Source organism: Myotis myotis, unplaced genomic scaffold, assembly GCF_014108235.1.
Source record: "Myotis myotis isolate mMyoMyo1 unplaced genomic scaffold, mMyoMyo1.p scaffold_m19_p_50, whole genome shotgun sequence".
In the NCBI taxonomy this organism is placed as follows: domain Eukaryota; kingdom Metazoa; phylum Chordata; class Mammalia; order Chiroptera; family Vespertilionidae; genus Myotis; species Myotis myotis.
Genome location: NW_023416358.1, coordinates 211,081 through 235,407, shown reverse-complemented (window position 1 = coordinate 235,407; position 24,327 = coordinate 211,081). Strand labels below are relative to the sequence as shown.

At 58.6% G+C, this 24,327-nt stretch overlaps 1 protein-coding gene across 1 annotated transcript; it reads right to left on the bottom strand.

Moving 5' to 3' along the window:
* Nucleotides 1–6,698: 6,698 nt before the first annotated feature.
* On the bottom strand, nucleotides 6,699–19,137 carry SHOX (short stature homeobox). The gene is made up of 5 exons (XM_036311119.1): nucleotides 18,834–19,137; nucleotides 14,773–14,981; nucleotides 8,921–8,978; nucleotides 8,706–8,794; nucleotides 6,699–6,944 (listed from the first exon to the last, which is right to left on the bottom strand). Exons 1-5 carry the CDS (start codon nucleotides 19,135–19,137, stop codon nucleotides 6,699–6,701), a joined length of 906 nt encoding a protein of 301 aa, XP_036167012.1.
* Nucleotides 19,138–24,327: the final 5,190 nt, after the last annotated feature.

Genomic DNA, 24,327 nt, shown 5'->3' with positions numbered 1-24,327 from the left:
GGAGACACATGGGTTTCGGTTCCACTGATGGATGCACGGATGGGTGAATTCGGGGAATTTCGCACATTGGGACAACGCTCCCTTTCATTCTTATTATTTCGGTTTTGCTCTAAATACATTTGTGCTGATGTCAGAGAGGAAGGGAGGGAGAGAGAGAAATGGGGTTAAGAGAGAGAGAAACATCCCTGATGAGAGAGAATCACGGACCGGCCGCCTCCCGCACCGCCCCCCCCCCCCCGACTGGGGATGGAGCCCGCCACCCGGGCCTGTGCCCTTGACCGGGAATCGAACCCGGGATCCTCCTGGCTCCTAGGTCGGCGCTAACCACTGAGCAACACCGGCCGGGCTAGAGGAGTCTCCTTTGGAAAAAATTAATAAAATAAATAAATTCCTTTATGGTTAAAGAATGCAAAAAAAAATTAAAAATAAAAAGGAATGAAGGAAGGGGAGGGAAGGAGAGAGAGAAAAGAAACAAAATTAAAATTTAAAAAAAACACACATAAAACGAAAGTGTTTGGGGCTTTTTCTCACCACCGCCCCCCCCAAAAAAAACGTTGACGCTGTTCGAAACGGGTTTGTCTGTCTTACTGCCCCCACTTTTTTTGGGGGGTAACCTGGGCTCAGACAGGAGCACCCCGATTAAAAGGACGGTTTATTGGGGGGGACATGTCTGAGACCCGAATGTGGGGGGGACATCAGACGCCCATGAACCCCTTCACTGGGGATGGGACCCCCTTTTTTCCTCCCGATCTGCTCCTCGGAGAGAAGGGGGGGTGCCTGAGAACTAAGGGGTTTTTTTTTTTTCTTTCTCCCTCTTTTCACACTTGAACTACAAATATTTGTAAGTTTATTTATATTTCCGTCCGGACAAGGGTGACCATTCACAGACGCTGGCTTTCGACAACATACACTTTGTCGCCCGGACGAGGAGGCAGCTTGGGGTGTCTTTGGGTGCCTGGGCCTGGCCAGGAATGGGGGGACCCCCCCAAAAAAAACTGACGGGTGCAAACCTTAAGATCTTTCACGACGCGGGTTTGGGGGAAGAAGGTGTGATTTCGGGAACACGGGCGCCCCGGCCGCGTCTGGAGGTCCAGACGGCCACCCCCCGTGTGTCAGCATCACCCCCAACGCGGACCATAAATCCTCCTCGCTCGTCGTAAATCGAGGGGTGCAGGGGGAGGAGGAGGGGGGGCCGGCGAAAAAAGCAACAAGGCTCCCCAAATAGGAAAACAAAACCAGCAACAGCGACACATTTACACCCCACGGCACCTCTCTCTCTCTCTCTGGGGCTGCGAGGCCCCTGGACAAAACAGAAATAAAATAATTATTAATAATAATAATAATGAAAAGAATAAATTCTCCGACCTGGGACGCCGGCCACGCAGCCAGCCGGGGAGGGCAGGGGGGCTGGGGTTGATGAAACGAAAATGATCGCTTTTCAATAAATAAATGCGTCCGGTCTCCGCTCGCCTGGACACCGATATCTGTTACATGTTCCCCTGGAGGCCGACTTCTCCTTAAATATCCCGTCTCCAGAAAAACACAGACGTTGCAACAGGTTCTTGCGTAAAACGGGGGGAAAAAAAACCCACAAAAAACCGACAAATAACCCCCAAAAAACCCCAGCAACCACCAGCAAATCCTTCTCTGCTCATTGCTAATAAATTCGGCACCGGTTTTGGGGTGGGGGGGGGCTTTGGGGGTGTTTGCGTGTGTGTGTCTCTGTGTGTGTTCGTTTGTGGGTTCGGTTTGGCTTTGTTTTTCCAAATGTCGACCGTGTCCCCGGCCTCCCGTGTCCGTCCGGACAAAAAGAATTTTTTAAAAAAAGAAGAAGAAAAAAGGTACCTTAAAAATGTTGGTCATTGTGGTCACCCCAGCATCTCCCAGGGCCCCGGTTTTGGGGGAGCAAAACAGCAAAAGGGAAAAAGGGGTTCGGGGTTCTCGAGGCCTCGGACAAGCCTGGGGTTCTAACTAGAGGGTGGGCGTGAGTGTGAGGTCGGACCCCTGACGATGCAAAAAAATATAAAAATAAACAATATCTAGATTTCCCCTCCACCCTGCAGAAGCCGTACAAACACACCATCCGCCCAGCCGGCCTGGCTCCGTGCTCGAGCGCCGACCTAGGAACCAGGAGGTCATGGGTTCGAATCCTGGTCAAGGGCACAGGCCTGGGTTGCAGGCTCGATCCCCAGCGTGGGGCGTGCAGGAGGCGGCCGATCCCTGATTCTCTCTCCTCGTTGCTGCCTCTCTCTCTCCCCCTCTCTCCCTTCCTCTCTGAAACCAATAAAAATATATTTAAAATAAAAATAAAAGCAAGCCGGACCAAGCACAGACAGCCCCGTGCCCTGGTCTGGGAACGCTTAGCCATTCCTCATCCGAATACAGGGCCTGGGCCGTGAGCTCTGTACAGTGTGTCCAGTTTAAGATCCTGGATTTTCCCCCAAAACCGTCCCCCGGGCGAGAGGATGGCCGTGTCGACGGCCCCAGGACAGAGGCCAGGATTGGGGGGTCGGCGGGGAGAGGCGAACGGGACGGAGAAAGAGACAGAAGACATGGGTGTCGCCCAGACAGAAGGGAGAAGGAGTCCAGGGGCTGACGTTTCAGGGAATGAAAAGCATTGTTGGGGTTGAAACGCGTCTCCAGAGATCGGCCGCACCCTGGCCAGCACGCCTGACCGTCCAGGCCCCACGGTTCCCCCGGGTCCGGCCGACCTTCCCGGCTCACTCCCCGCGATGCCATGTGGAAACCACACAAATGCAGCTAAAAAGGCTCTCGTTTCGAGCAGGAGGCGGCCAGCAGCCAGGGACAGCCAACACGGGTCCGTCCATCCCCCTGGATGCCTCGGGGAGCCTGGGAAGCTGACCACAACCTCCGAGACGCACCCCCTCAGGAAGCAAGACCCACAGACAATGCATGCAAGCCCCCCCTCACCCCAGCACCCAGCACCCCAGCTCACAGCCCGGAAGCAGAGGCGATGAGGAAAGAAAAAAAAAACATCTCGGACCCCGCAGGCGAGATTCTCACTCACGTCCGTCCTGGAGGCACCCGGGGGGTGGTGGCTGTGTCCCTTGTAGAGTTTTGCTCCCGAAACAGAAAACAGAAGAAAAACCCAGCCCTGCCCAAGGCCTGGACACTCACACCGTTTGGGGGTGTCCAGCTACGCCCGGCTTGCTCACGCAAAACCCCCAAAATCAAGGAGCCCTGGCCGGTGCGGCTCAGTGGGTAGAGCGCCGGCCTGCGGACCGGCGGGTCCCGGGTTCGATTCCCGCTCCAGGGCACAGGCCCGGGTTGCCAGCTCCGTCCCCAGCGTGGGGCGTGCAGGAGGCGGCCGGTGCATGATTCTCTCTCTTCGTGGATATTTCTGTCTGTCTCTCTCTCTCTCTCTTTCTCTCTCCCTTCGTCTCGGAAATGAGTTTTTTAAAATATATATTTTTTTAAAAAAAGCAAGATTTGGGGAATGCCCCTTAGCGTGCCCATAGAGCAGGCTGGAGGCCACCACCGGCTTTGCAGCTGACAGCCCCAAGCTGTCTTGCAAAACCTCAGCTGCCGCTTAAATCCACGGGCCTGGTGGGTCCGTGCTCAGGCTGAGTGAGTTTTTGTTTCGGGGGAGTGGGTGGTGACAGACGGCTGTGCCTCCGTAAAACGTATCCTAACCCTTTTAGGGGGGAAAAAAGAGAGGGGGGGGGGGTACACACATTTCTCTCCCACGTCAGCCAAGTGTTAAAATCTCAGATCAACGCAGCTACTTGTAAAAGAGTCCAAATGCTTTTTTTTTTTTTGCTTTTTATGCTTTTTTTTTTGCCTTCGAAGGGACAGAAGACGTGTTTGTCTGCTTGCCACAGCTGCTGAACAGCTCAAGGCAGCCCATTCGGGGAGAACCAGTTGGCCAGGGGTTTTAAAACACGGACCCTGCTCCTCTCTCTCTCTCTCTCTCTCTCTCTCTCTCTCTCTCTGTCATTTTAGAGCTTTGACTAAGATTTCAACCAGGAAAAAGGGAAAGAAAAAAAAAATAATAAGTTAAAGGCGTCTCTGGATTTCGCCCAAGACTTTCAGACGAGACACGGATGAGAACCGGACAAATGTACCGACGACACGATTCTTCGGCCCAAAAGGTGGACCAGGGGGGCTCCCCACGGGGTACACGCCCCACGGGGGGCAGTTTGATTTTTAAGGGGGGGGGGCTGGTCCAAGAATAAGCGACGAACGGGGAAATTTGGGGCATTTCCTAGGGCTCTAGGCCAGTGGTCGGCAAACCCGTTAGTCAACAGAACCGAATATCGACAGGACGACGGTTGAAATTTCTTTGGAGAGCCAGATTTTTTAAACCTAAACTATATAGGTAGGTGCATTGTTATTGACTTAATGAGGGGACTCCTAAGGTTTAGGAAGAGCCACACTCAAGGGGCCAGAGAGCCGCATGTGGCTCCGGAGCCGCCGTTTGCCGACCCCGGCCCTAGGGGCCGCGTACACAGGATGTAACTGTCTGCGACCTGTGTCTGCATCTCAGTTCTCCATTATACGTCTTATTGGCCATTTTTTCACATTCCTTCATATTATTATTATTATCATTTTTTCAAACAATGTCTTAGGGATGCCTTCCCCCGGGCACATCCACCGTCCTGTCGTCCTTGTATATTTTTTTCTTTCTCTTTCGTGTTTGCGGTGTTTCTTTGGACGCGAGTGAACGGCCTAATTCGGGCTTCCTTCGCGGGAATAGGGGTGCGCTTTTTGGATAATAAGGTTTCTATGACACGGGGGTAACGCGGGGAGAGGCATGGGGATTTTAGAGGCGCTTGGGGGGGCGGGGCTGGCCGAGAAAAAGGCTGGGAACCACTGCTTCCCGTGGATGGAATTGTGTGTGTGTGTGAGTGTGTGTCCTGGAGGAGAAATGGACCCACGCTGGGGGAGAGGGGGAATACGGAAAGGAAATGACCACCGATACACAGAGAAGGAACAAAAACCGCTTTTGGAAACAGCCAGTCATCGGCCGAGGCCGGCAAGACCGTCCGGTTAGGGGAGACGAGAGGATGGAGAAGGGGGTTCGGGCTGGCCAGGCCTGGGTGAGGAGGCCAACAACACACACAGGAGCCCAGGACGGCGGCCTCATGCCCCCCACAAACCCCACACACACACACCCCCACATACACAGCACCTGCCACACACAACACCCCCAAATGCAGGTGCGTGGCCATGAACCCTGACCCTTTGGGTATATCCTTGTCACGGAGACTGTCCCTTCCACAGTCCCCTGCTTTTGGGTGACTGACCAGGAGCCATCAAAGAATAAAAAGCACAAAATAAACACCCCCCCCCCCCCCAAAAAAAAGAAGAAGAAAAAGTTTAAAAACTCCCTGGTCTACAAGACCCGATCTTGGATCTTGGAATCCGCTGTTTGGCCCGCTCGCCCAGCCTGCGAGTCCCAGAACCACCAGCTCAGCCACGGGGTCACCTGCAGCACCCCCATCCTGCCCCATCCATCCCACGCCACGCACCCCATTGGCACCCAATCCGGTGCACCCTGAACCCCTCCCTCCCTTCCCTTCGCTGGGCAGAGGGTCCCCCCTCCACCCCACCCCGCGCGCGCACCCACACCCGCACCCGGCCAGGCTCCCAGCACGTAAGGGCGCGCCCCCACGCCCCCATAAATCCGAGACTCACCAGTCCAGAGTGCACGGCTGATTTTTTTTGTCTCTCTTTTAAAATCTATCGTATTTACAGTATTGCACTTCGCTGATTTCATTGCATTTTCCCCTCCCCGCCCCCCTTAAGCTTCCGGCTGACCCCCACCCCGCGCGCGCGCGCCCCTGTGCGCGTGTGTGTCTCTCGCGCGCGCGCGTCTGCAAAGAATGTCCATGGCTGGAGATCCAGAGTCTGGAAACGTTACACAGTTTGTCCTCTTCTGGAAACAAGGTCACGCAGTTGCACAAGGAAAGCCTAAACTCGGCGCTGGGGTTGGGGCGCGGAGGAGGGGGGGTTGCCCACCTGAACCGGAAGATCGGGGGCCTTTCCCGCCCTCATCTTGGCGAGGTCACCAGGTGCGATGCGTTATTGCTGCCGGCGGCGGGGAGCGCGCGCGGGGCGCACCAGCGGTCCCAGCTTCGGGGGCGACCCGTGTCCGCCCTGAAATCCGCACGGTGTCCCGCAGCTCCTCGCTGCTCGGATGGATAGAAGCAAATTCCTGGCCGTGAGTCGCATCGTTGCAGACTGAGAAAAATGCGCATTTTCAGGCGTGTGTGTGTGTGTGTGTGTGTGTGTGTGAGAAACAGACTCTGATAGGATCTTAATCTTCGAACAGGTGTGGATGGAGGAGGCCGCATGCACGGGGTAGAGATGCGCGCGCGTGTGCGCTCAGCGGAAAGAGAGAAGCGTGTCCGAACGCCACGTGGGTCCCAGGTCGAGAGCTGGGTCCGAGGGTCTCCCAGTCACCAGGTCTCTCTCCTGCCCAGTCTCTGCGAGGGTCTGGCGGGGTCGTGCGTTCCCGGGAGGCCCCCCTCTCCAAGCCAAACGTAGGGTGTCTGTCCCCCCTTGGCGAGGAAGAGGAGGGAGGCCGCTGCGCCAGGGCCCGGTCCGGAGTCCGCGTGGCCGAGGGGGGCGCGCGCAGGGGGTCGAGTGCAGGACGCAGCGCGGGCGGGCGGGCGGGCGGGCGGCGGGGTGCGGGGCGGGCGCGGGCGCGAGGCGGGGCGGGGGCGCGCGGCGGGTCAGAGGCCCAGGGCTTCGGCGTGTTTGCGCGCCTTCAGCCGGAGGTCGGCGATGCTGGAGTTTTTACTGTTGCTCTTGGCGGCGGCGGCCACGACGGCGGCGGCGGACGCGGATTCGGCCAGCGAGGCGATGGGCAGGCCGAAGGGCGGCGGCGGGAACATCAGGTAGGGCGCGTGCGCCGCCAGGTGCGGGTGCAGGTGCGGGTGGGCGTGCGCCACGCCTTCCAGCTGCAGCTGGGCCTGGACCTGCGGGGGTGGCGGGGGGAGGAGGGGGGGCGAATCCGGAAGGTTAGGATCCTGCCCAGATGGAATCCACGGGCTGCCTGCCTCTCTCCTTCTATCCCCTGGAGTCAACCCCTTTGCCCCAGCCTGGGGACCCCCCCCCCACACACACACACACACACTCCTCTGGGGGACTAGGGGCTGTCGTCTCCTCACCGTGTCCGTCCCATCCTGAACTGGGGAACCCACCAGATCTCCGCGTCCCCCCCACCCCCGTCCTGAGCGATACCCACCCTCAAGTCCTTTCCAACATTGGGGTGTCTACAGCTGGGCCCCCCCCTCATCACGAGAGCCCCCGAATTCTCTCTCCTTGACCTCACAGGAGTCCCAGAATCAGGCTCCACTGGGTTTGGGCAGAGGGCTCAGGTCTCCCCCCTCACACACGTTCCCAGGGACCTCACAAATTCGTGGGGCGCACAGCCAAACCTTCGGGCTAATTTCATCAGGGCCTCGTGGCTGACCCCACGTCGGGGTACCAGGGAGGCTGAAGGGCCACCCTGTCTGTTCTGGGGACGAGGGGCTGAGCTGTGAGAGGCCCAGGCAAGGGGAGGGCTTGAACCCCCATGTCTGTGCACCCCACGCCCAGCACCTTGGCCCTGGACGCCCTTCGGGCCTTGAGCACGTTAAGCCTGAAACCAGGCAACTCGCCCTTCCTCCCATCCGTCTCCCAGGCGTCTCGTTACACGTCCCCCAGTACCCACGACCTCTGGCCCTGCCCCCAAGCCAACACTGGTCCCCATATAACCTTGGGCCCGCACTTTGGGGTAAAACAGCTTTGCGTCGTGGACACGCGCCCCTGTCCCTTCCGCGTGCGCCCTCCCAGCCCCCACGTGGGCGCCCCAACCAGGGTGCCAAGTTGGTTTTGCGCGCAAGCAAGGTAGGGCGCCGGTAGCGGGGGGAGGGGGCGCTGCGCTCTAGCACTAGAAAGGGGGTACCCCCCCGCCATGTTCCCAGCCACGCCTCTGCTTGGCCCAGGGTACCCATGTTGCTCCAGTACGCACACTCCCACCCCCACGTGGGGCCTCCAACCGGCGTGCCAAGTTGGTTTTGCGCGCCGCACGCAAGGTAGGGCGCGGGGTTGGGGGGCTCTGCGCTCTCAGGATACCTCCACCATTTACCCAGCTCTGGTCCCGAACCGGGCGTGGCCCTTTGGACACTGGGACCCCACGCACCTTGCCACCCCATGGCCGCTCCCTGTCCACGCAGGACGGGCTGCGCTCTGCGCGCCCCGGACGGTGTTCGGAGCTGGGCCAGAGGCCCGCCAACTCCGCGGTGTGGGGCAAGGCTGGGTCCAGGAGCGGCGCAGACACCTCTAGCCTAGGCCCTTAGCGCGCGCGCGAGGAGGGTCGGGTTTGGGCGTCGACCCCGCCCTCACACCCCAGTGCCCGCCAACCCCCGCCCCCTACCCCAGGCTCCTGGCGGTGAGTATGTGGGTGGCTCCTTGGGTAGGTGGGATTTTTTTTTCCTCCCTCCCTCGGATTTTGGTAACACGGTGCTTAGTTTTACGGCCTGGGACTCCCCTGAAGGTGAGCCTTGCAGTTTTACAGCGTGAATTTAACGCGTGCCAACGGGTCTATAAATGCTCTTTTGTAGCAGCGGCCTCTTTTCTTGCGCGAGGGGGGTGGGGGCGGGAGGAGCCGAAGGGGAGGGAGGGGGAGGCGGAGGCGGAGGCTGAGGGGCCCAGCCAGGTTTCCACCGGGGAAAGAAAAAGGAAAACGCGGCTACCTGTTGGAAAGGCATCCGCAGGGCGCCCATGTTCACATAGGGCGCCACCCTGCAGGCGTCCAGGTGGCTGGCGGTGCCCAGGATCACACCTGCGAAGGGAAGACAGGACGCGTGAACGCGCCGCGCACGGGCGCCCGCGCGCGCGCATCTTCCCCGCGCGCGCGTCTGCGCCTCAGCGCGCGCCCCCGTCGCCACCCGTGTGCGCGCGCGCCTACCTTTATGCATCTGGTTTTCTTGTTTGCGGCACTTGGCTCTCCTGTTCTGGAACCAGACCTGAGAGAGAGAGAGAGAGAGAGAGAGGAGAGAGAGAGAGAGAGAGAGAGAGAGAGAGAGAGAGAGAGAGAACCCGGTGAGCCAGGCCCGGCCTGGAGACCAAGGGCGTCACCCCCACCCACCCTCCACCACCTCCTCGCTGCACCACGCGCTCTGGCGTGGAGTGCCCGCCCAGGGCGAGGCCTCTAGGGGCATCTAATCCCCTGCCCTAACCACACGCTCCAAACTGGCTACCCCTCCTTCCGTCCTCCGCTAGGGTGGGGTTCGCCCAGCTCTCTGTGGGCTGTTCCCACCCACTCAGTGAGAGAGGAGCGAAGACGTGCAAACATTGATTTATTTTTTAATATATTTTTATTGATTTCAGAGAGGAGGGGAGAGGGAGAGAGAGAGAGAGAAACATCCATGAGGAGAGAGAATCATGGACCGGCTGCCTTCTGCACGCCCCCGGACTGGTTCGGGATCGAGCCCACAACCCGGGCATGTGCCCTTGACCGGGAATCGAACTCGGGACCCTTCAGTCCACAGGCTGAGGCTCTATCCACTGAGCCACACAAGCAGCTAGGGCGACATGCAGACATTGAAAGCGAAGAAGCTGGTGTGGGGATGGCGAATGGGATGGAGAAACCTTCTTTTTTTATTTTATTTTATTTTATTTTATTGGTTAATCCTCACCCATGGGCATTTTTCCGTTGGTTTTCAAAGGGAGAGGGAGAGACGCAGAGAAACATCAATGTGAGAGAGACACATCGATGGATTGCCTCCTGCACGCCCCCCACCACCAGAACCTGGGAACCTGCAATCCAGATACGAAGGTGCCCTTGACCGGAATCGAACCCGGGACCCTTCAGTCCATGGGCTGATGCTCTATCCACTGAGCCAAATCGGACGGGGCGGGAACCCTTCTATGTGGGCATCGCCCCTCCACCCTGTCACCCCTTGGGAGCACCCCGGATCTTACACTTTTGGGAATTTCGCTGCCAAGGAAGGAAGGAGGGGGGGGGGCGCGCACGCAGGTGGATCAATAGTTCCAAATCCCCGCCTTCTCCCCAATCAAGTCCATCAAGTTCCATGTCCTCCTGGGAAGCCCAGTGAAGGCTAGGGAGTCCTGCCCTGGCCCGTGTGGCTAGTGGATAGAGCGCCAGGGCACCTGCCCGGGGTGCCAACTCGATCCCCAGTAGGGCGCGCGCAGGAGGCAGTCGATCCATCATTCTCTCTCATCATGGATGATTCTCTCTCTCTCTCCCTCTTCCTCTCTGTCTGAATCCATACCAATGTATTTTCAGGGGCTTCGCTTCTCCAAAGACGCCTAATTCTTGGGGTGTATGGTGGAGAGAGTGTGGGTGGGAAATGGGCGGTGGGAGGCAGGTCTCGCCCAGCTGAGTTGGCTGGTCAAAGGCAAAAAAATCTTCCGCACCCAACGCCCCAAAGCCCCCTCCCCCGCGCTGCCCAGCACCCCTCCCGCCCCCCACCCCCAAATCAGTCAACAGGAGGCCTTCAGGCGCGCAGACAAATTTGGACACCCTCCCGGCCCCCACCAAAAAAAAGTTCCCAGTTACTTAATTCTTTTTCTAACTGGTTTCCACGCTCCCTGGCCACGTTACAGGAGACCAGGACACAAAGGAATCATCCCCTCCCTCACTCCACCCCGGTGTCTCCATGGGGACCCCTGCGCTGGGCGCGCGCGCGCGCACACGTGCGTCCTATTCCACGCGCCCACCCCTAAGCCTGGAGCAGGCGCGAAACCCGGCGGTTGGCAACACCTGAAAGTCTTTGAAATCGGAACGTTTCCCTGCGAGACTTTGAAGAAACAAGATTTCCATCCAGGCTGAGCCATCCCCGCGCCCCCCCTCCCCATCCCCACCCCACCCCATGCGCGATGGGAACTGGCTTTCCAGAAGTTTCCAAAATTCATGTCGCCAAGCTGCAGGGAGGGGGAGGAGGGGGGATGTGCATGGCTCTGCTGAAAATTCCCCCCCAAAAAGGACCCCCCCAACCTACTACAGTGGGGCCTTGACTTACGAGTGTCCCGAGTGTCCCGACTAACGAGTTTTTTGAGATACCAGCTGCCTCTGGGCCGATGTTTTTGCATTGAGTTGACAGAGTAATTTGAGTTAACGAGCTCCTTAACGAGCTCGGTCTCGGAAGGAATTAAACTCGCAAGTCAAGGCCCCGCTGTAGTTTGTATTCCTGCCAATGTTTTCTAGTGGTGCCAGGTCATCCTTTTATTTCCGTGTTCATGGTGACTGTCTTTTCTCTCGGGCTTTTGAGCAACTTCTAAACCCTGTGTCCGACCCGATACAGGTCTTATCTGCATTCCCTGTATCTCTTTTTTTTTTTCTGGAGAATTCTCTGGTTCTTGCATTTGGGGGTGTTTCTTTGTCCCCTCATTGTGGCTGCCGGTTTGGGGAGTCTCTGGGGTAGACCTGCTTCGCCTCGCACCCGACAAGTTTGAAATCCCCAAATCTTGACCCGTGTTGTGTTTTGGGGTCTTTTTGTGTGTGTGTGTGTGTTTTTCCTCCTCCAAAAAAACTATAGGATGGATCGTATTCCTCCTGTCGCCCTATTCGGGTGGCCTGAACATTTTCCACTGTCCATCCGGGCGCCTTCCTCTCCTGGGGGGGTCCCACACCCCCGTTCTGGGGGAGCAGAAACTCACATGAACCAGGGCCCATTCCGCACGCGCGCGCACCCCCTATCCCCCCCCCCGCACCCCCAAGCGCATTTTCCAAAAAAAAAAAAAAGCACCATCCTAGTTAAATCCAAAAAAGCCAAGCTCACTTTCCCCTTCAAGGGCAGGGGAAAAAAGGGGGAGGTTGGGGAGGGGAGGGGAAGAGGGAGAGAGGAAGGAAAAAAAAAACAAAACACAAAAACATTATGAGGAATAAAAGTGATGAATTAGCCGGGGCGCGCCGGGCGCGCGAGCATCCATCAAACTTGGGGGTGACTCGCGATCAATTCCAATTAGTCGTGAAAATGCTAAGTAAAGCGACCGACACTGCGTTAGACACTTATTTCTTCATTTACAGGAGAGGTTGGGGGGGGGGGCGGTGGTTAGGCGCGCACTCACCCATCTCCCTCCGAAAACACCCCTAATCGGATTTCCTTTTTGATTTCCATTACCGACAGTGAATAATGACATTTAATTTAGCCCGCTCGCCGCCCCGCCATCCAGCCCGAAAGATATTTGCCGGTAATTAAATTACCGCGCGCGCGCGGGGGCTCATAACTTTCCATTTACAACCCTGGCTGGCAGCTGGGAGCCGGGGACAACCCTTCGAAAATAAAAGGTTAATCAGCGACAGCTTCGTTGTCGGGGCCGCAATTTATTTAGAGCAAATTCTGCCCGCCTCCCTCGGCCCCCCATCCCTTCACCTCCCACCCCCACGAAATGGAAACGCGGGTGGCGAGCGGGCGCGCACGGGCTGCGCAGGGGATTACGAGGCGCGCGCGCGCGCGCTGCGGTCGTGTTGTTCGCCTCCCACCCACCCCCCTATTTTTTTAAAAAATTTCTCCCTCTGCCAACCCCCCCTCAGTGACACGTTTTTCCCCTTAACTCACTGGCACAACCCTCGTCTGCCCTCTTGCCTTCTTCTTCTTCTTCACGCGGTCCTGGTCCCCGTTGGCCCAAAGGCGCGCGGCTTTTGTGTTCCGCGTTCGTGTTTTTTTAATTGTTATTTACGGTCGTGACATTGTAACTCTCCCGTCGCCTGCCTGCCTGCCTGCCTGCCGGATCGGATGGGTAGCTACTCACTGGGGGTCCCCCTTTTTCTGTTAGGGCTTTGGGGAGGCCTGCGGGCACCCCACCCACCAACTGTCTGAGCCCCTGCGCCCCTGCGCCCCCTCCGTGGCCCGTTTTTTTGCCGGCCGCGCGCTTTGGCTTGTGCGCTGCTTGCCGGCCTGGGCGTAATAGACTACGGAGTGAAATAGTGCGGAATTCAATTACAAGTAATTTATTTTTATCGAAACACTACATCAAGGCCTGAGAGATATTACGGAGGAGGCCGGGGCTCGGAGAGACACAGACTCACCACACGGGGGAAATGACGGGAGAGTTTGATGTCCCCTCCGGACAAAGTTTAATCTTTTCATTAATTTATAGGGCGCCGCCCGATTCATCTTCCCGGAGAAGGGTGGCCGGCAAAAATAAAATAAAAAAATAAATAAATAAATGCCTTCCCCCCTTGGCTGCGGCCACGGAGACACCCCCCCCCCCAAAAAAGGAAAAGGAGGTCCCCAGGCCTCCTCCTCTGCCCATGTTTGGGGGGCGGGGGGGCACCGATGCCCAGAAGGTTCTGGAAACCAGTAGACAAATGTCTATTGGTCGCGTTTCATCGGAAGTCGCCCTCGCTTTCTGAAGTCCAAAAACAAACAAAAATATGGGACATGCTTGGGAGCAAAAGAAAAAAATATATATATCTACTCCAGCCGGCGTGGCTCAGTGGTTGAGCATGGAACCTAGGAACCCAGAGGGCCCTGGGTTCGATTCCAGGTCAGGGCACAGGCCCGGGTTTTGGGGGCTCCATCCCCAGTGCGGGGCGCGCAGGAGGCGGCCGATCCAAGATTCTCTCTCCTTCTCTCTCCTCATGGATGTTTCTCTCTCTCCCTTCTCCCTGCCTCTCTGAAATCAAATTAAAACATATTTTTTTTAAAAAAAAAATGGATATATACACACTTTTTTTCGATTGGCAGGATTTCGGACAACACCCTCTATTTTTTTAAAAAAAACAACAAACAATACGCATTTGATGTTTTGTTCGGGGACACACACATTGGGGACGAAGTTGGGTTCCCAGGAGTGGGGTCGCCGCCCGCGCCAACAAGACGGCGGCTCCTTTAAAGCCCGTGGCTTCCCCGGTTGGCAAAATTAATTCCGTGTATGTAAAACCGGTCCCCAGAGGCCCCCCAGGATCCTGCCCTCCACTCCCGGGCCCTCCTGCCCTTCTCCGAACGAACGGTGGCAACGGACAGACCCAGGGACAGACGGATGGCCGGCCTCCCCAGGGGGGTGTCAGCGCTGCTTGCGCACGAAGGGAACGGACCTCGGCTGGTCTCCCCTCATCCATAAATTATTACTTATTAATTTCGCGTTCGCAGAGCCTCGCTCGGGCGCCCTCCTCCTCCTTCTCCTCCTCCTCCTCCTCCTCCTCCTCCTCCTCCTCCTCCTCCTCCTCCTCCTCCTCGCACGTGCTGCGCGCACACCCAGGGCGCCTCCGACAGGGGCTGGCCAGATGGGGCACCAGGCTTCCGTCCGTCCGTCCCCCCCTCCTCCTCCCTCCTGGAGCCCCGCGAGGGCGCTGAGCCTAATCCGGCCCCGCGTGGGCAGCAGCCCAGCTCATCAACGTGCCGCATGTGCAAAACCCTCGCTCCCCAATCCCCCCATTTCTCTCTCTCTCTGTTCCCCGGAATAGAGGGAGGGGGCTGCTCAGGAGGAAAAAGAGGTGGAAATGAGAAGGGAAAATGACCCAAATTCCTGACAATCTGGACATATTAAGATAGCTTAGACATAGTAAGATTCTCTCTCTCTCTCTCTCTCTCTCTCTCTCTCTCTCTCTCTCTCTCTCTCCCAGCAGGTCAGGCAGGGCACGTGCCCTTCGTGCCCAGAGAACCGTGCGCCCCCCGCCCCCCTCCCCCATGCGCGCGAGGACCTGCGGCATCTCCAAAAGGGCCTGGTTCCAGCCCGGTCCCCAGTGTCCCTGCGCTCCCTGAAGGTGCCCAGGCGCCCTGGTGCGCCCCAGGGGCCCGAGGGCGGTGGTGAGGCCGGCCCGGGTCCCCTCCCCACCCGCCGCGGTCCTACCTGCACGCGCGCCTCCGACAGCCCCAGGCGCTGGCTCAGCTCCTCGCGCATGAAGGCGTCCGGGTAGTGCGTCTCGTCGAAGAGCCTTTCCAGCTCGTTGAGCTGCTCCAGCGTGAAGTTGGTGCGGCTGCGCCTCTGCTTCAGCTTCGTCTGCCCGTCCTCGTCCTCCGACTTCACGTCCTCGCGCTTCTCCTTGCAGTCATAGAGACCTGCTGGGCGGGCGGGCGGAGGAGGGCACAGCGCTGAGGCCTCCCCGAGTCGCCACCGCCCTGGGGCGCCCACCCGGAGTCCCACCACCACCCGGAGTCCCCACCACCACCGGTGGGCGCCTCCCGAGCCCGTGCGCCCTGGGCCCAGTCCCTTCATCACCGGTGGGCGCCTCCCGGGGCCCGTGCGCCCTGGGCCCCTGACAGACGGGCCACGCACACACGCGTGCGCGCGCGGTGGACACTTTTGCGTGCGCCCCGGTGGAAACCGAAGCGTGTGCAAGCGGGGCCTTGCCATCCACTCGCGCCCTGACGCCAAGTCTGCGTCAAAGTCGATAAAAGCAACTCAAGGGGGGGAGAAGACGCGGTATTTTGTAACAACTCAGGCCTTGGCGGGCCCGTATTTCTGATCTCCAAACGGTTCCCTTATTTTTTTTACTTTGTGTCTGTTGACAGAAGCAGATAGCCTGACTCTCCCTCTCTCCTCTCTCTCTCTCTCTCTCTCCTCTCTCGTCTTGTCTCCTCAAGCGCCAGCCGAGCCCTAGGAGCCAGCCGGAGACTCCCTCCGCTCTCGCCAGGAACCTGGGCACACGACCCCCCACCCTGGTCTCCATGCGCACCAGGGGGTGCGCGCCGGTGAGCTCAGCCCCTTGGCTTCCTGCTGTTGTCACTCTCTCTTTCACACACACATATTCGCACCCACGCGGGTCCGGAACACGCCCCAGCAGGGCGCCAAGCGTGGAACTTTCTTATTTCCAAAAATCAGGCAGCGTCTGTAGTTGCTGGGAGGAGTGAGTTGGGGGGCGGGGGTGGGGAGAGGGGAGAGGGAGGTGTGTGTCCCAGGCAAGACAGTCAACTTCTAGGAGCGTCTGGCCCCCGACACTTCTCCTCGCCTTTTGGAAATGGAGTCCTTTCTTGCCAAGCTCAGGGATTTAAAATCCACTGACACTGCCGTGAGCCGCGTCCCCAAAATTTCCCTTCCCCTCTCCTCTCCATCCTTGGATGGCTGAGCACATCGGTGCCCTAATTAGATGTCCCCTGGGGGCCAAGGAAAAGATGCTGACCGTCTGGCCCAGCCTGCGTGGCTCAGAGGTTGAGCATCGACCTATGAACCAGGAGGTCGCGGTTTTATTCCCCATCAGGGCACAGGCCAGGGTTGAGGACTCCATCCCCAGTGAGGGGCGTGCAGGAGGCAGCCCGTCCATGATTCTCTCTCATCACTGGCGTTTCTCTCTCTCTCTCTCTCCCTTCCTCTCTGACATGAATCGCTTTGTGTGTGTGTGTTTTTAAAAGATATTGATCTTCCGGACACTCCCGGGTTCTACCAATTCTGAAACCATCTCGAATAAGCAGCATCAATTAAGGCGGAAACTTTCAAAGGAGGTGGGGGTGGGGGTTCGGGACTTCTGTGGGGAGAGGAGAGAAGTGGGGGCCCTTGGCCCTCCACGCCCCAAGCCCTGAGCTGGACAGCGAACCCCCATTCTGCACCCTGCCTGAGCCTCTGCCTCCCCATTTAGGGGGTTTCTGGCTGCTGGCTGCCAACCCCCCACTTGCATTTTATTTTCTTTAAAGATATTTTTATTACTGATTTCAGAGAGGAAGGGAGAGAGAGACAGGAACGCCAACAACGACCAGAGAGAATCCGGGACCGGCTGCCCCCTGCTCGCCCCCCAACACCAAGGATCGAGTCCAAAACCCAAGCACCCTGGATCCAACCACAAGCTCCCGGTTCATGGGTCCACGCTCAACCCCAACTTGCTTTTTTTTTTTTTTTTTTTTTTTTTAACCCAGAAAACGGCACGTCTTTCTGACAGAGAGAGAGAGAGAGCTCCCGGTCCCTTCCCCCGGCAGTAAAAATTCCTTCCCGGAGGCGACCACATGCTCCGCGCTTTATGCGTCTGAACTCTGAACCTCGGACGATGGATCCCAGCTGAGACGCTGGGGCTTTCAAAGTCCTTTCAAAGCAGCCAGGGCGGCAGCCGGCTTTGCTAAATCCACAGCTCAGCTCAGCGGGCAGGCGGACCGCCGGGGTTTCTCGGGGAGGGTGCCCCAGGGTGCCGGAGGGTGCCTTCGTGCTGCTCCCCAAATACCAGCCTGGGAGGGGGGCGCTCAGCCTGGTGGGGGCCTGCATTCCTAGCGGAGGGGGAAACGTAGGTGCAAATGGGAACGTGGGTTCGGTCCTCCCTTCTCTCTTTCCTACGAATGCTCATTCGTATTTCTCCTCTCTTCGCTTTTCCAACGAACGAACGGGCCTGGACATTTGCAAAGGCTCTTGCTGCACCGGCTGGGGGATTTGGAGTCTCAGAAGAAGTGGGGGAGCCAGGCAGGAGCCCCCCTAGCGCCGTAAAACCCTCTGACATTCAATGTCAGACCCCCCCCCCCCCCAGTCCAGCTCAGCCAGCGGGCCCCTCTCTCTCCATCAAAGCAAAGAGTCATTATTGTATGAATTACAGAGCCAGGTGTGGGAGACCAGCCCCGAGGCAAGGCAAGCCAGCAATTGGGGGGGCGGGAGGGTTGGGGGGGGCTTTTTTTCTACGAGGTCAAGGCCTCCAAAACGCGGCTGGGTCATGCGCACGGGGCCTACGGCTTCAACGCCACGGGGGCACCATCCAACTCGGCCACCACATCCTAAGCGTCCCCCAAGAGCCGGAGAGAGACGAGGATGCTGGAGGGGGGGGAGAGGGGAGGGACCCCCTTCTAGGGAGACCCCGTCCCTGACCTCTCTCAACATTTAAGTAACAGAAACTAGACCCCTGTGTCCAAATTATCCAAATGGCCAGCGTCCTGTGCCTTTCCTCCCCCCCTAATAAAAATTAAACGTTTTAGCCGTCGGTAATGAGGCAGCCCTGAGAAATGTAACCAATTTGTTGCCCGTGACGGATGGCTCGCTGTCAGTTGCCTTGTTTCAGCGTTTCCCCCTCTCCGCCCCCCCAACTCCCGGGGTGGGACACCCCCCCCCCCGCTGTCCAGCTGGGAAACCTCTCTTAATCCGGACTTTGCGCCCCCCCTACCCGCTCCCGCCCCCCAGGACTCAACAACAGGGCGAGCCCAGGGAGCAGATTTCTCGTCTGCGAGCAGCAGGCCGGCTGCGCTCTCGCAGCCTCGGGTAGGGCCGCCGCCGCCGCCGCCTAAAGCTTCCCTGGGCGCCCTTCAAAGCCACAGCCAGACGCTGGCCACCTGCGGGCGCAGGAGTGGTTTTAATTTCCAGGCCTCGGCTCAGCCAGGATCCAATCTCCAGGTTCAAGGGAGCGGGTTGGGGGCGAGGGGCGAGGGGGTGGGGGCAGCGAGGGAGAGTTTTTCCCTGAGCGAAAACTATGGAGAGGTTAAGGGGGCGGATGAGGCGACCGCGCGTTCCAGCCCCGACTACTCCCGGGGCCCCGCGCATCCCCAACGCGACCCGATTCTAGCTCCGGGGAGCCGGGGAGCGCAGGGCGCGCGGGTATGTCCGCTCCGTGCGCACGAGGGTGTCTGCATTTGAGGAAGAGTGGCAGGGAGGCTAATTTTGGTTTTTAGGCGCCTGCCCCCTCGCCCTCTCTCATCGACCCCAACCCTGGCAAGTTCCCCCAGACCGCGGCCAGTGGCAACGCCCGCCCGGAGAAGGGAGTCCGGCCCCTGCCCAGCCTCGCTCCCCTCCCTGCCTCCGCGCTGGCCTCCCCCGTTTTCTTCCTCTCTAACGAAAAAGCCAGATCCTTTCCATCCGAGAGCCGTGGCTAATCCGTTGGGGAAGAACTGAGAGCGAACCCGCTGTTCCAGGAGCCGACTCCCCGCGGTGCGCGCGCGCGCACGGAGCGAATGGGGCAGGCGGTGCAGGCTCCGCGGCGGCGGCGAGGAGACGAGGCCCCCCGGCCAGCTTACCTTCCGTGACCCTCCCCGCGGTGCCAAACTCCTTCAGCTTGTCCTTGTCGCTGTCCACGTGGTCTTTGAACAAATGCACCGGGCAGTGGCCGCCGGCGTCCGTTATGTCCTGCAGATTGGAGTCCGAGGCCCCCAACTCCCGGGCGCGCGCCAGTCCGCTCTCCAAAACTTCCCGGTAGGTGATCGAATCTTTCTTCCCGCCGCCGCCGCCGCCGCCGCCACCACCGCCGCCGCCGCCGCCGCCGCCGCTCTCCTTCGTCTTCTGGTCAAAAGATTTGGATACAAACGCCGTGAGTTCCTCCATCGCGGTCCAGGGGGGCCGGCGGGGGTCCGCGGGGGGCTCGGCGGGGCTGGCTGGCTGGGAGCCGGGGGCTGGGGTGCGCACACCTCCCGGGGCGCGCGCGCGCGGAGACGACGGCCCGTGTGAGGGTAGGTCCCTCCTGCCGGTGATTTATGCTTCTCAATTGGATGTCTCACTATTTATACCCGGCTACCTCCGCCCAGCTTCCCCCCCGCGCGCCCCTGTCGGCAGCAATTAAGGCTCCGGGGCGGCGGGGCGCACGCCGAGACGCAATCTCTGCCCCCCACCCCCCACCCCCCACTCCCACCTCCACGTCGGCAATTGGCTTTCTTTTCATTTCATCACGGGCTGGGCGTCTGTTGCACCTTGGAGCGGAGAGGTACGCAGCGAATTTGGTGGAAGGAAGAGAGAGGGAGAGGGAGAGAGGGAGGGAGAGAGAGGGCGCGCGCGCGCCAGCCAGCCAGCGAGCGAGCGAGGAGGCAGCGGCCGGGCGCAGGCGTCAGCGCCCCCCCACCCCCCACCCCCCCAAAACAGGTATCCGCATTCTCTCTCTGGGGCTGGCGGAAACGAAACTTGAGGAGGAGTTTAAGGATTGGCGAGGAGGTCCCAGCCGGCGGGGCCGGCCCGGGTAGGAGCGCAGCTCCGCGCGCGCCTGGGATGATGTGTATCCGGGCCGGGTTTGGGTCGATGCGAGGCCACGCGGAGAGGCCGAGGGCTTCGGGGCGGCGGGGGACGCGCCATCACGCGCAGGAATGGACTTCAAGTTGGCGACGAGGCGGTGGAAGGCTGACTGGACCTGCCCGCGCTGGCCACGGAGAGAACCCGAGGACCCGGGGCGCGCGCGCGCGCGCTGCGTGATTGGGGGACAGCTTGCGGGACCCCGCAAGGGAGAGGAAGACGCCCGGTTCTTCCGTGAGATGCGGCTCGCAGACCTCGCTGGGGCGGCCGCCGCCGGGAAGGCCGGGGCGCTGCCCAGGACCGGGGCGCTGCCCAGACACCGGCTTTGGGGGGCTGGGCGCGCTTCTGTGAAAACGTGGAAATGCTCGCGAGTCGCGGAAAAGAACGAATTTGTCTACAAGAATCGTTTTGATCCCCGCGCGTGCGCGCGCGCGTCCAACCCCGCTGGCCCGGATCGGTGCCTCCTTCTTTAGGACTGTCAAACCTGGTGTCTAGGATTTTTATTTTGGGGAGAAATATATATATATAACATTTGGGCTGTGTCACGGGTGTCCCTGGCAAGCCCTCATTCCCACGCGCCCCTCCCTCTCCAAAGCGCTTGGGAGGAAACCGTTTCGCTTCACGGCAGCGGCGACACGGGAACGCGTTGGACAATCGCCGAAGCCAAGACCAGCTCGTCGGGTGCAAAACTCCATCTGGAAAGAAAGTTGACTTTTTTCCCCTTTTCCCTGTTTTTTTTTTTTTTTTTTTCCCCCTCTCTCTCTCTCTCCCCCTGCCTTTCTTTCCCCTCCGTCTTTCCCCCTCCCCCGACCTACCCCCCTCCATTCCCACTCTGGAACTAAGGCGAGGTTTGGGGAGGGGGGGGAGAGGGATGGTGTGTGTGTGTGTGTGTGTGTGTGTGGTTTTGGGGGGTTTTTTGTTTGTTTGTTTGTTTGGGGAGAGTTTGATTTCGCATTTTCTGAAGTTGGAACGTCTGTGTCCTCAGGCCCAGGATCCGGGCCATCTCATCTCCTTTGGCGACGCGAAGGAAACGGGAAGGATTTATCCGGAATATTACGGGGCCTGGGGGTCGCGTGCATGTGTGTGTGTTTCGGGGGGAGCCTTGATCTGGGAGGGGGGAGGGAAATGTCAGGATTAGGAGAGTTTTCCAAACTGAGCAGGGGTGGTCCTATCCCCGGGAGGGGAGGGGGGTGCTCACCGCTGTAGGATCCGGGTCACTAACAACCGATCCATCCCAGGCACCAAATTGGTTATATTTCTCGGGGAGCCGGGCTGGGAACGGCTGCAATATATAATTTTTATAAGAAAGAGAGGAAAATGCCCAGGCGTCTTGCCTTTGGGACCCAGGGATCCAGTTTCTCTCATCCAAGTGTGGAGAGAGATTGGGGTGTGTATGTGCGGGGGGGGGGGGGGTGTCTCCCCAAGAGGCAGGGTACAGACCCTAGCTTTTCCTCCTTGCCTCTCTTCCTCCCTCCCTCCTCTCCATCTCTCTCTCTCTCTCTCTCTCTCTCTCTCTCTCTCTCTCTCTCTCTCTCTCTCTGTCTCGCTCTCTCCCGTCCGACCTCATCCTTCCTCCGGGAGCGCTGTACGGCACCCGCGCCTCTGCGCTCCGGGTCCCAGCTGCTCAGCCCCGCGTGCTGCGCTCAGAGCGCACGGAGGGGAGCCGGGGGAATTGGAGAGCAGCCGGCCTCTCTCTCTCTCTCTCTCTCTCTCTCTCTCTCTCTCTCTCTCTCTCTCTCTACCGAAGAAGAAGGGAGCCCTCGCCACGGAACAAACAGGTCTTTGTCGGCCGCGGCCCCGCGAATCAAAGCGAAGGAGGCGGCGCGCGGGTATCACACGGAATTACAAATCTCCGCTCATCCATTATGCAGGCGGGAGGCATCGGGAGGAGGAGGCGCGCGCGCCGGGCCCTCCAGCCTCCGGAGCCCGGCGCGCGGGGCAGGGCGCGCGGGGGGGGGGGGGGGAGGCGGGCGCGTGGCGGCCCAGGCGTGGGCAACCCTTGCCACCCCACAGCAGGCCGGGGTGAGGAGGCGGGGATGGGAACGCGCGTCTTGGGGCCCCAACCGAGTCTGGGGAACCCGCCTGCAAGGGAGGTCTTCTTTGGGGACACGGGACTATGATGGAGAGGATCTGGGCCAGGGCAAAGGTCTGGGGTTCTGAGCGGCACGATCTCTTTTCTCCCCTCACCGAGCCTGCCTCTGGCCTCGGGGCTACAGGCCAGATCTCCAGGGACCTGGGAGTGAGCCCCCAAACTGCTGCGCTCCCCCCAAAAAAACCTACAGGGACCCGGCCTTCCCTGCAGATCCATAGGGTCTGGAACCTGCCAGACCTGAGATGGGGACCCCGAGCTTGCCCCCCCACCTCCCCGCCACCCCCACTCCCCAGGGAACCCTGCTCAGACCTGGGTCTGGCCTTCCAGGAATCTCCCCAACCTACTCCTCTTCGTCTCCTGGGCCCGTGGCGCACAGTTTACCCCCCCGTTTTAAAGACAGACACCAGCCCGGCTGGTGTGGCTCAGTGGTTGGAGGTCAACCTACATCCGTGGTTCTCAACCTTCCTAAGGCCGCGGCCCTTGAATACAGCTCCCCATGCTGTGGGGACCCCCAACCATGAAATTATTTCCGTGGCTACCTCATCACTGTCATGTGGCTGCTGTTATGCGTCGTCATGGAAATATCTGATCTGCAGGATGGATTTTCATGGTGACACATTGATCATCATGAAAGCATAGTGATCAATCACAAAAACGACATGTGATTATAGATGTGTTTTCCGACGGTCTGAGGCGACCCCTGGGAATGGGTTGTTGGACCCCCAAAGGGGTCGCGACCCACAGGTTGAGAACCGCTCACCTATATGAACCAGTAGGTCAAGGTTCAATTCCCCCCTACCCCCTGTGGGGCACCCGATCGCCAGTAGGGGGCGTGCAGAAGGGAGCTGATCCATGATTCTTTCTCACCATAGATATTTCTCTCCCTCTCCCTTCCTCTCTCTGAAATCCATAAAGATATATATATATTTATATTTAAAAAATAAAAGCAGAACGAACAAGACAAAGTGGGTTTGCCATCCCAAATTAATAATCAATATATATATAATTTAAAAATAATAAATAAAATTAAAGACAGACAACTATTCATGTTCTTCCTTATATTTTACCCCAAACAAGGACCCTCCCTGCCAGGCAGTTCTGCTAATTGAAGGTGCTCCCCGAGATCACAGGGTCGGTGCACTGTGAAATGGTACATTTGGGGGGGCAGGCGAGAGGGGAAGGGGAAACACCCCTCCCTTCTGGGGGGATATGGGGCCTTTGTTGGAACTTCTCAGGCGCTTCCTGGGACAGGGAGGAAGGGCCAGGATGGAGGCCAGGATAGCAATTCACAGCTTCGTAGTGTCTGGTGGGAATGTGGGCGCTAGCTAGGGTGCCTCCAGGGCGTTGAAATGGGAGCATCTACGATTCCTAAAAATGACTTGAAATCTGATAGATAGAGCCCCTGAATGAATCTGACAAAAAATAATAATCCTACTATTTTAAATCTTGGAACACATGTACTTAGGTGAGGAGGGGGTTGTGTTTTTCTGAAGTTTCCTTTGCAAGGCCTGTGGGAAGTGATGGGGGAGGTGACTCAGCTGTGAATCCAGCAAAGGGAACTGATACCCAGGGTCAGGCCGACCCACCAGGAGTCAAAACATCATCTCGTCCACATCATCTCACCCACATCATCTCACCCACATCATCTCATCATCATCTCACACACATTATCTCGTCCACATCATCTCACCCACATCATCTCGTCCACATCATCTCACCCACATCATCTCGTCCACATCGTCTCACCCACATCATCTCACCCACATCGTCTCATCCACATCGTCTCGCCCACATCATCTCGTCCACATCATCTCATCCACATCATCTCACCCACATCATCTCACCCACATCATCTCACCCACATCATCTCGTCCACATCATCTCACCCACATCGTCTCGTCCACATCGTCTCACCCACATCGTCTCACCCACATCGTCTCATCCACATCGTCTCGCCCACATCATCTCGTCCACATCATCTCGTCCACATCATCTCACCCACATCATCTCACCCACATCATCTCACCCACATCATCTCGTCCACATCATCTCGTCCACATCATCTCATCCACATCATCTCGTCCACATCATCTCGTCCACATCATCTCGTCCACATCATCTCACCCACATCATCTCACCCACACCATCTCGCCCACATCATCTCCTCCACATCATCTCACCCACACCATCTCGCCCACATCATCTCACCCACATCATCTCACCCACACCATCTCGCCCACATCATCTCACCCACACCATCTCACCCACATCATCTCGTCCACATCATCTCACCCACATCATCTCACCCACACCATCTCGCCCACATCATCTCGTCCACATCATCTCACCCACATCGTCTCATCCACATCGTCTCGCCCACATCATCTCACCCACATCATCTCGCCCACATCATCTCACCCACA